The following is a 12,249-nucleotide window of genomic DNA, read 5'->3' on the forward strand; positions in this document are numbered from 1 at the left end:
GTTCATTTTTGCTTTTGTTTCTCTTGCCTTCATAGATGTATCTTGCAAGAAGTTACTATGGCCAAGTTCAAAAAGGGTGTTGCCTGTGTTCTCTAAGATTTTGATGGAATCTTGTCTCACATTTAGATCTTTCATCCATTTTGAGTTTATCTTTGTGTATGGTGCAAGAGAGTGGTCTAGTTTCATTCTTCTGCATGTGGATGTCCAATTTTCCCAGCACCATTTATTGAAGAGACTGTCTTTCTTCCAGTGCATAGGGTTTCCTCCTTTATCGAATATTAGTTGACCATAAAGTTCAGGGTCCACTTCTGGGTTCTCTATTCTGTTCCATTGATCTATGTGCCTGTTTTTTGTGCCAGTACCACACTGTCTTGATGACCACAGCTTTGTAGTACAACCTGAAATCTGGCATTGTGATGCCCCCAGCTATGGTTTTCTTTTTTAAAATTCCCCTGGCTGGGATCCCTGGGTGGCGCAGCGGTTTGGCGCCTGCCTTTGGCCCAGGGCATGATCCTGGAGACCCGGGATCGAATCCCACGTCGGGCTCCTAGTGCATGGAGCCTGCTTCTCCCTCTGCCTGTGTCTCTGCCTCTCTCTCTCTCTCTCTCTGTGTGACTATCGTAGATTTAAAAAAATAATAAAAAATAAAAAAATAAAATTCCCCTGGCTATTCGAGGTCTTTTCTGATTCCACACAAATCTTAAGATAATTTGTTCCAACTCTCTGAAGAAAGTCCATGGTATTTTGATAGGGATTGCATTAAATGTGTAAATTGCCCTGGGTAACATCGACATTTTCACAATATTAATTCTTCCAATCCATGAGCATGGAATATTTTTCCATCTCTTTGTGTCTTCCTCAATTTCTTTCAGAAGTGTTGTGTAGTTTTTAGGGTATAGATCCTTTACCTCTTTGGTTAGGTTTATTCCTAGGTATCTTATGCTTTCGGGTGCAATCGTAAATGAGATTGACTCCTTAATTTCTCTTTCTTCAGTCTCATTGTTAGTGTATATCGCTGAGGTAGAGGGCACAGTAAACTCTAAACCAGGTGAACTTTACTTCCTGGTGTTAGAGCCATTGCTTCTCTGGTATATCATTTCTGTAAGAGTCTGCTAACATCCCTAAATTCTGTTTTGAAGAAAGTTTAACTTGTTGACAAAAGGGATTTGTCAGTAGAGTCTTTTGATGATCAAGTTCCAATATAGAGTGAGATGTTGTGAGGAGCATTTTACCAGAAGAGGGGAGCATCTGCATATCTAAATAAGGCGTTTATTCAATAGGTATTTCTTCACCCCACTCTGCTAAGCACTACATGGAGCTTTGTGTGCCACATAATGTAATCTTCCCAACAACACACAAGTGACTGATATGTATGAAGGTCTTAGAAAACACGAGAAGAGAGTATGGCATCTACCCCACAGACCAGAGGTAGAATTCTTCATGCATCTCTCTTCCCAGCCAGTGATTGAATTATTATCTGAAAGGCAAATGGTTGAAATGATATTATGGCCTCCTTCTATTTCTGCTCAGCGTTCCTCAAACTTTTAGTGCCCGTAAGATTTGTTGTAAAGGATTTTATACACAAAGGATTTTAAGCACCTATGTTATAATTTAGGGAACAATTCAAGAACTTACCTAAAGGTCATTTGGACTACACGTAATCCTTGCTACCTGCAGAGTTTTAGAATCTGACCCTGAGTAAGGAGACTGCATTGTCTCCTGCTCCTCTTAGAACCTGAGAACAGATGGCATGGTTTATGGGTTTTTGCAAAATCCCCAGAGAGGTTGGTATCTGGGCAAATACCCAGTGCTTGTCTCCTTTACTTTGTCATCTACTTTCCCTGTCATCACCCCTTATCTGCCCCAGCTGGCTGGCTTCTAGGGGTCACAGCGCTTATCTGCTTTAGGGCAAGGAAGCCCAGCCGACCAGCTTGTTTTTGCCAAGAGCCTCATTTTATGGGCTCAACCTTAGTTTCCTGTTGGGGAACCTAAGCTCCCACCCTTTCCTTGGGATCGGCTTGATTCAGCGGAGTGTGAAACCCAGTGCAGCCCCTGGCTTGCCTCCCACGTGAGTGATTTTGTAAGTTGCCCGAGGGTTCACAGAGTGGCATGGAACTCTTACCTTAAACTGTGTAGCCTGTTTATCAGACAAGAATCCCAAAAGGCAGTCCTCCAACTGTGGGTCTTTCAAAGGCTAATTTATGTACTTCACAAAGGAAGGCAGGCACCTCCTAAAAAGTTTTGTTTGGTTTTCTTTTTATTGCCATTTCTAGAGAAAGCAACTTTACCAGTCCAGTAGATCTTATCAGACTAGGAGGAAGCCAGGAGAATTTTAAGAACTCTGGCATAAAGGAACTTTCTCTTTATGTAATCATTTTTCCAAAATATATCAGCATAACCGTCTGATATTTTCCTAAAGAACAATTAAGACTTTAACCTGCTACCCTACTTCTACAGAGCCATATCTCTTAAGTGGCAAATCTTGTAAGAATGATTATTTTCAAAAGGATTGCTGCTTTCTTCTAGGAATAACATGCCTGTCAGGAAACATTACTATCTAGAAATCCTGGATGTGTGTGTGTATGTGTGTGTGTGTGTGTCTGCCAAGTCTTGGTTCACTGCTCTTTTCCTTTAAAAAGAACCTGATTTCAGGCAAGGCTAATCCTATAACAATTAAATCCTTCCAGATTCATAAATACTGGAAGGATATAAAATGTAGAATGGGCTTACTCTTGTACGTGGTCTAAAAGGTGCATTTAATTATGTCCAAAAGTGTTGTGTTTGTGGTCCTTCACTAGATGGTGTCTTGACTGCCATGGTGCTGCATGCTGACTGTGTTTTGAAGAAGCACAGAGTACCAAAAACTCAAAATTAACGCATGCACATGGGATCCGTTTTCAAATTGGAGAATCCATTTATGACACTGTTCCTCCACTTAATGATGTTCATGTCATGAGAGGTGGTACCCAGATTTAATACAAATAGCATTGAATCACATAAAAGCATCGTTCTTTTTCTGACTTCCTTGGGTTGAGTTGAGCTCAGCTAATTCAGTACATTTTCTTTCCTTTTTTAAGATTTTATTTATTTATTTGAGAGAGAGATAGCAACAGAGATAATGAGAGAGAGCATGAGCAGAGATGGGGGTTAGGGAGAGTACCACTGGGGAGAGAGAGAGAGGGAGAAGCAGACTCCCCACTAAGCGGGGAGCCCAACATGGGGCTTGATCCCAGGACCCTGGGATCTTGACCTGAGCAGAAGGCAGATGCTTAACCCACTTAGCCACCCAGACACTCCCATTTTATTTTCTAGTATCTGAATTCAAAGCTGTTTATTTTTCTCTAGGAATTTCTTTAACTACCTTCACAAATTTTGATTCATAGAGCTTTATTGTCAATTGCTTACAAATATCTTCCTCAATTTCCAAATTGTCTTTTCATAATTGATTTTAAACATATGTCCCTGAAGTCAGAGATTATGGTACATGTGATATAGACTTCCATTATTTTATGAGACATTCTGTATAGTCCATTTTCATAAGTTTGAAAAATATGGTGTATTTTTTATTGAGGGCAGATCCACCCATTAGCTCAAGCTATATTATTACATTCTTCAGATGTATCTTTATGCATTTTTTCAGATTGATTTATAAATTCTTGAGAAGTATATTTAAATTTTCCCTCATAAAATTAATTTTTCCTTATAGTTTATATGAAATTTTTATTTCATTTTTGGGCTATGTTCTTGAGAGCATGTAGGATCTGGATTATCATTACATATTCTGAAAAGTTTTCTTTTATCATGGAATAATAACTTTTTTAAGGCTTAAGAATGCTTTTCTGTCCAAAATCTATCTTGTTTGATATTAATATTGTGATGCTTGCCTTCCTGTGGTTAATATTTTTTTGACTTTTTTAATGTCACTGTATTGTCAACACTACTGCATTATTATTTTTAGATGTTCCTTTTGAAAGCAGCACAGCCACTCAGGGTAAGAGACACTACAAGGTATGACGAACAACCCCAAATCTCAGTGTTTTCACACAACAAAGGTTTAAAAATTATTCTTTAACCATTACAATTTCTTTCATACTGTTCCTTTTTTGGACACCGGGGGCACTTTTATTGCTAATTCTTCTCTCTGCTGCTGCATATGATGGCAATCCCTCATGATGTTTTTTCCCTAGTATAGTTTAGAGTTTGGGTTTTTTGGCTTTTTGGTGTGAGGTCATCTTTCAGAGGGTTTTTTCCTTCTCCTAAGTGAATTTCCAGTGAATCCTAGATTGTAAAACTAACACTACCGAATGGTTTCACACTTGATTCTTCTGGAAGCCTAGGGCTCTAGGCCTTCAATGGTCCTAGATGAATTTTAATTTGAATCTGTTGACTTGGGTTCCCTACATCATTCAGGTAATGTAAATGGAAACAGGCTTGACATACAAAGAGTGTCTCTAATTCTCATAGGTTACTCTTCATATTCCACCCAAGATCCCAGGCAGACTTTTCAAAGCCAGAGACTAGAGATCCTTCTCATCCTCTTTTCATTAAAGGAGTACTTCCTTAAGATCCACTGCCTTCTTCAGAAGTTATGGTCTAGGCCTTTCTTCCAACACAGGAGTCAGTCACTTCTGTGGAGTCCTAATGCCCGTGTCTAATCCAAGCTCCTGTGGGCTACTTTTGCATCAGCTTCCTGGAGTCACACTGTTTCTGGCGCCTGGAGATTTCCTTTGGTTTCTTTCAAGTTTGGAAATATATTAATTACTTTTTGGGTGCTTTATTTTATATAGCATTTCTTTGTATTTATAATGATACATGGCATTACACTTTGCCAGACATTTTCAATTTTTTTTTTTAGCAAAGAGAGACAATCTCAGAGTCAGAGCCCAAGTGTTTCTTCCTTGAATTTAATTTAATTGTTTTATTTCATTATATTTAATTTATGTGACTTTTTCAGGCAAGTGCTTTTACATTACCATCCATATAGGTGATACACATCTTCTTTTCAAAATAAGTCTACTTAACTAAAATAAGTCAATTTATTTTTTTAATTTTTATTTATTTATGATAGTCACACACAGAGAGAGAGAGAGAGAGAGGCAGAGACATAGGCAGAGGGAGAAGCAGGCTCCATGTACTGGAAGCCCAACGTGGGATTCGATCCCGGGTCTCCAGGATCGCGCCCTGGGCCAAAGGCAGGCGCTAAACCGCTGCGCCACCCAGGGATCCCAAATAAGTCAAGTTAAAGAAAAACATTAAGTAAATTAACAGGTGCTTGATGGAAAAAACATAAAGATGGTATATAAATACATAAGTTTATAAAAATACTTGAAAGCATTTGATGCCCTTCTGAGCTTTTTGTTCTCATTTTTTTAAAATGTTCTTTCCTGCTTTAGTAACCCAGACAAGATGTGTACCATTAACATTAACCTAGGTTGAGAATGTGGGAAATGGGTTTCCTAAATTAGAGCAGAATATGAGTCAGATATTCCCTTCAAAACAAATAGTAAAGGCCAGCTGTACTCATCAGAATAGGTTGGATTAGGATGTGCTAACAGAGAAACTCAACATCTTAGGGGCAAAACACAACAAAAGTTCCTCTCTTCTTACATATACAATGAGCTTTAGCAGGGGCCTCCACTTGGCCACAGCTTGATTGAGCCTACAACTCAACCACCAAGGCAGGGAAAAGCCCCTGGCACCCACACACTTGCTATTACCTAATTCTTCTGCCCAAATGTGACACTACACCCGCCACTTCCACTCTCATTTCATCTGTCCAAGTAAATCACCTGACTACCATAATTTCAAAGGAAAGCAGGAAAGTACAATTTTACCATGTGACTAGAAGGCCAAGAGCCAAAAATAGTTGGTGAAGATCAAGAATGGTGATGAAACCATTCAGCAAACAACCAGTTCTGGATCCTTCCTTTAGATGGAGACATGGAGCTAAGCAAATGCTTGGAAGGTCAGCCATGGAAGAGTCTGATTTGTATTTCACAATTCCCTCAGCCTCTTTGGTAGCTCCATCCTGTATACAGAAAACCCCCAGATTAAATAGTGGCTTTGGATGGATAAGGTAAAATATTTGTCTTCACACTGGACTGATTTATTACCTAATAGATCCCGAGAGGTTTACATTATTGATCATAAAACTTCATCTTGTTCAATTGCCAACAACCCCGGTTGGCCATGTCATTTCTATAAATATTTACAGACCCACAGCATGAATGTGGCTGAAGTATTTACAGTGAACACAACAACTTGTGTTTCTTTCAGGTTTGCCTCTTGGCTATTTTGGTTCAGCTTTCCCTCTCTGTCCCTGTGGGTTTCCTAAAATGTCCCTAAGGCCTTCTGTAATATCCATAGTTTGTGAGCGTCCCTCTTCTCTGGTCACCCCTGACCACAACCTTCAGCTTTCCTTCCCCCTTACATGCCACCACTGACTTTCCAGCACCTTCTTAGCAGGGTCTCTGCTCTGTGTTGGAGAAAAGGATTGAGAGAAAAAGGCTGTATTCACCTAATGTCAGTGAGTTCAGGAGCACTTATAGGCTCTATGGAGATTCATGCCATCCTGAAATTTTCTCTTACCTGGCCTAATACCCAAAGTGTAGTAACCCTCATTATATTTTGTCCAATCATGACACATACTTCAATTAAGTCCCTAATCCTGGTACTATGTCTAAGATGAGGGAATGTAATACTTTAAGCTTAGCCAATGCTTTATAATTTATGGAGTGCTCGCAGCTCACATATGTATTATATTAATCCTCCACAGTCACTGTGATATTAGGTATTTATTATCTCTGTTTAAAATCACCAGTGTGGTTGGATAATTTTCTTGGGGTTAATCAGTTTGTCGGTATAACATAGAATTATAACCCAGAACTATAACCTCATATCTAGGACTCATTCAATTATTTCATGATGTTACCCATTATTTACAAACAGTAACAAAACCTATGAATCTTTTTTTTAAATTGAGATATAATTGACACACAATTGTCAATTACAATGTAATTGACAGGTATACAGCATAGTGTTTCAACACTTCTATAAGTTTAGCTGCCATCTCTCACCATACAATGCTATTACAATACCACTACATTCCCTGTGCTGTACCTTTCATCCCCGTGACTTACTTTTTCCATAGCTGGAGACCCTGTCTCCTACTCCCCTTCACCCATTTTGCCCATCCCCCACTGCCTCCCCTTTAGCAACCTCCACTTTGTTCACTGTATTTGTGGATCTGTTTCTGCTTTTTGTTTGTTTGCTTTGTTTTTAAGATTCCACATACAGGGGGATCCCTGGGTGGCGCAGCGGTTTGGCGCCTGCCTTTGGCCCAGGGCGCGATCCTGGAGACCCAGGATCGAATCCCACGTCGGGCTCCCGGTGCATGGAGCCTGCTTCTCCCTCTGCCTGTGTCTCTGCCTCTCTCTCTCTCTCTATCTGTGTGACTGTCATAAATAAATAAAAATAAATAAATAAAAATAAAAAAATCTAAGATTCCACATACAAGTGAAATCATATGGTATTTATTTTTTGCTGGCTGATTTCACTTAGCATAATCCATCCATCCATGTTGTCTCTCATAAAATGTACAAAAATTTGAGACTGATAGCTATTTTAAAGCTCTCATATTTATTTTTGAGCTAAGGCTAGCACCCTTATGTGCTCTGTGAAGTAGGTATAGCTATGATGTCTTTTTTTTTTTTAAGGTTGATTCATAAAGGACTGGAGGAAATAATGTATATATGCATGTAGTAATGTCAAGCTCGGTAATTCAACTCAACACATTTTTACTGGGTATTGACCTCTACCAGGTGCTGGAGACATAATAGTAGAAACAGAGATGCTTCCTGTCCTCATGAAACTTCAAGGCTAATACAGCAGGCAGTTAGAATAGATGACAAAAAGAACTGTGATAATAATGGTTAACTTCCTTTTCCTTTGTTATTTTTAGGCATCACACATTCTCCCTTTTATTGATGTGGAAACTGAGGCACAGAAAGATTAGGTAACTTGCCATATGACACACAGTGAGTGATAGAACTAAGATTGGAATCCAGCCACTCTTAAATAGCAATTTGCTACTTTGTAGGTACTGTAGGGTGTGTGTCAAGGAGAATACATACATACAGAATACATACAGATACATACTTCACATGACAAAGAATCATTATAAGCAAATCTGAAAAGCTGCAGCATCATGGAAAACCATCCCTCTGGAACCTAGGACTTTCAAACCTGGGGCCTAGCACAGGTTTTCTCTTTGTTCACCACCCCTCCTCTATTGCTGGATAATTTGATTTGCTGCCCCCCCCCCCCCAGTATGCTGTCTCTGACATCACTTCTGTTGTTCCTACCAGTACCTTATTGTCTTTGACTAACACACCAACCTCTCACTCACTGTCTTTCTGCCAGGGTGTAGGATTCATTTTAGAGAACACTAAATGAATGAGGATCGATGCCTCAGCAAGTGTATGGGGAATGAAACTCCCTGAGGTTATATTTTTGAAGGGCTGTTTGGGGTTGGTTGTAACAACATAGTCATTCACTTCTTTTAGGGAACAGCACCAAGTTATCAGTGGATGGTCACTATTTTAACAGCATCATCCCATCTCCACAAGAATGGGGCTCCTCTGTTCTTTTCCTCTATATCCTCAGCACAGAGTAGGTATTCACTACCTACTTGTCAAATAAATGAAACACTTCATCTCACTAGGGACAAAGAATTTTGTTTTAATCGTAATGCTTTGCTGACAGTTAGGGCTTTGACTTGGATCCTGGAGATCAATCATCCAGGTAAACAAATTCCAAATTTGGTAGACTTAGATTCAAGTGAAGAAAAATGGCAATAACAGGGAGGGAAAGATTAAATTTAGAGTACTAACACAAAGGTTTATCATGCTTAAATTTAGATCAGTGCCTACATCACAAGGACTCACCCTAGATGAATGAAATTATATGGAAGTCATGTTTTTCTGTTAAGAAGAAAAATATGTTCTCATGATAATTGAGGATGTCTGAACAAGGGACAGGAGGTAAAAATAGGTCAAAGGGAATTTACCGAGATCAGTGGTCAGCTTCCTATGAGAGCATATACATTTGTCACAGTTTTCTCCAGTATTTTCTATTCCCCTACATTTGGCTTACTAGTACTGGACTCAGTACTGTTTAGAGAGAAGAAATGGCAGCTCGTGACCCAAAACTGTCTTCACCAACATATATTCATAATGAATCTTTAAATATTCAGAGAAGGGCAGCCTGAGAGGGTCAGCGGTTTAGCACCACCCTCGGCCCAGGGCATGATCCTGAAGACCTGGGATCGAGTCCCATATCAGGCTCCCTGCATGGAGCCTGCTTCTCCCTCTGCCTGTGTCTCTACCTCTCTGTCTCTCTGTGTCTCATGAATAAATAAATAAAATCTTTAAAAAAAATCAGAGAAGGATAGGAAATAACATCAGTTGGTACCTTCTCAGGAATGTTAGGCACTTTACATTTATTGCTTAATTTTTCAGCAACTCAATGAGGTAGATGGTGTATCTCTATTTCACTGATAGAGACCAACAAAGTATGCTTTCCTCTGCTGACAGCAATTTAATATGCTCAAATTTACACAGAGGAAGAATTATATACGAAGTCAGGTCTGTCTTTACTCCAAAGCATGTATGTTGCCTCTCATATTGAAAAATTATTATTAAATACCCAACATAAGTATATTTTATTAGTTATTTGCTTTTCCCCTTGGTGTGTGCTTTCTTATGTGAGCTAGTAGGAGAAATGGCTTTCTGTGTACACAGAGCAAGACTGGTACCCATGGTTCTTATTCCCAGGAACTGCAGAAAGTCTTTATTCTAAGTGGGGCCACTTAGGATAGATTTAGTATACATACTTGGTCTATTCTAAGCAAGTTGAAAATGTGATCCTGGAATCTCTGGGTTGCCTTTTAAGAGAAAATTAGAAGAGAAAGTGAAAATTAAATCCCACACAATTTTTTACACTGTCTGCTTCGCTTTTTTTTTCAGACTGCCATCAGAGGATGTAGGCATGGACATCTCCTTTGAGGAGGGAATGCCAAGCCCCAGTGCTGCAGACATGAGGCCCGGTGAGAGGAGCATGTGTTCATTTCCTTCAGTGCTAGTCTGTATCCAGACCTTGTCATTATTCAGTGAGAGAACCATTTCCTATGCATCCAACTCGTGATTTCAGTGATAAAAATGAAGAGGAAAAACAAAATATGTGTGAGGAGGGTGTTAGGCTACATTTGGTAGCCTACAATTTCAGAGTTGACATGAACACTGATGCTCACTTGTGTGGGCCACCTTTGACCTCCTGGACCACTGCTGTAATTGCCAGTGTGTTTAGTTCCCGTATTAAGTGGCTACCATATGTCAGAATACCCAATTCTAACTAACATCTAAGTTCCCCAGATTTGTACGTCAGTGTGAGAATATTTAAAATTAAAAAGGCTCAGTATCCTGGTTATTCAAACGAACAAACAAAAACCCTACATGCCACAGATCTCCAGCTCAAGGCACACACAAAAAGAATTTTAATTTTCCAGTTGCATCATACTCTCACTTTGTGCTAATTATCACTCCTGTGCACTGTACAGCTTTAGGATCATGACACGATCCTGAACCCTAATGTTATCAGCCAAGTCTAGAATGGAGCAGAAAAGAGCGGGTTATTTATCTATTATCTATCTATCTATCTATCTATCTATCTATCTATCTATCTTTTTTCTGTAAAGTACGTTTTTCAAGATACTAGTCATGTGACATAATTATTCATAATTATTCTTACCACTGTATGCCTACATTACTCTTAAAGTTTCACAATGTACAAGTTGTAAATGTACAGGTATTAAGGCTATGGTTATCCTATATGGTACCAGTCTGCTACATGTGGCTATTTAAATTGATTAAAATTTAAAACAAACTTGAAAAGCTCAGTTCTTCAGTTGTACTAGCTTCATTTCAAGTGCTCAACAACTACACAGAAGGTTTCTACCATCATGAAAATCTCTTTTGAACAGCACTGCTCTGAGAATTCATGTAACATAGAAATCCATTTTTTTCAAATTTATTGGTCAATGGAAAGTTTTTCAGGTATAATACATAAAAATATTACATGGAACACAGTTTTGGTGATGTTCTATATGTAGAAAAAATTTTAGTGACAAAGAAACTGAGTCACTTTTCTTAGAACAAGACCAGAGTTAGAATTCTAGAATTGAGGAGTATACCAGACGGCCCTTCAAAAATTTTGTGATAGGAATCCTGAAAATTTCTATTTTTAGGTTAACTCTCTACCATTGTTGAGTTGGGACTGACTTGGTTTAAAATGACTTCTGCAGCTGTGGTTCTGTTAAGTGAAAATCACAGGAGAAGCAAGATGCATATTGTATTGAGAGGGTGGCAGCTAATTCCATGAACCTTAACATGTGAAGACTATCACTTATGATACAGGAACTAATGTTAAGAAATATTGCCATAAAAGGTAGTGACCACTTGAGCAAATATCTCAGTTTTATTTTTAAAAAAGAAATAGAATGCCAGTCAAAGAAAGGTCACTACAGATCATTCATAGAGTTTGCAGGACCTGCAAAGAGGTATTTTGGGAGTGCCCATGAACATAATAGAAAAAGTTCTTACCCTTCATTCCATAGAAATGATGTCTGCAAGAACCATTATGAGATCTATGTATGCTTAGCTGTTTTTCTTATGCATCATAGAGATTCAGTTCATTGTTAAATCAGTGTCACGTTCTCAAACCTGAACAGGGCAGGTCTGGAAACTGGTTTTCTGCTCCTTTAGCAAGAGCTCCCACTTCTTTTTTTCTACATGGTCAGGGCTCATGTGTCTGGGATGAGCCAGTACTGAGGCCTGCTGGTCAAGAAGGGGATCCAAATTCTATGTGTGGGTGTGTAGCAGGCATGCCTTTGCTTAAGGGTCTTAAAAATGTTTTTCCCTGGGGCCCACACCCACTGTTTGTAGCCATGTGTATGGTCTAGTACTTGATGTTCCCATTTTTTTCTTCTTTAGAACCTCCTAATTCTCTAGATCTTGGTGATGCTCATCCTCGGAGAATCAAACTCACAGCCCCAAATATCAATCTTTCTCTGGACCAAAGTGAAGGATCTATTCTCTCTGATGATAACCTGGACAGTCCAGATGAAATTGATATCAATGTGGATGAACTCGATACCCCTGATGAAGCAGATTCTTTTGAGTACACTGGGCATGG

At 39.1% G+C, this 12,249-nt stretch overlaps 1 protein-coding gene across 5 annotated transcripts in view; it reads left to right on the forward strand.

The window, feature by feature from the left end:
• The window catches only part of PRUNE2 (prune homolog 2 with BCH domain), a 257,435-nt gene that overhangs the window by 206,564 nt on the left and 38,622 nt on the right, over positions 1-12,249 (forward strand). For all 5 annotated transcript variants that reach the window (XM_055311153.1, XM_055311154.1, XM_055311155.1 and 2 more), the window contains exons 10-11: positions 10,026-10,105; positions 12,048-12,248. In XM_055311153.1, the coding sequence (XP_055167128.1) occupies positions 10,026-10,105; positions 12,048-12,248 (281 nt within the window). The remainder of the gene's footprint in view (positions 1-10,025; positions 10,106-12,047; position 12,249) is intronic.

Source organism: Nyctereutes procyonoides, unplaced genomic scaffold, assembly GCF_905146905.1.
Source record: "Nyctereutes procyonoides isolate TBG_1078 unplaced genomic scaffold, NYPRO_anot_genome, whole genome shotgun sequence".
In the NCBI taxonomy this organism is placed as follows: Eukaryota; Metazoa; Chordata; class Mammalia; order Carnivora; family Canidae; genus Nyctereutes; species Nyctereutes procyonoides.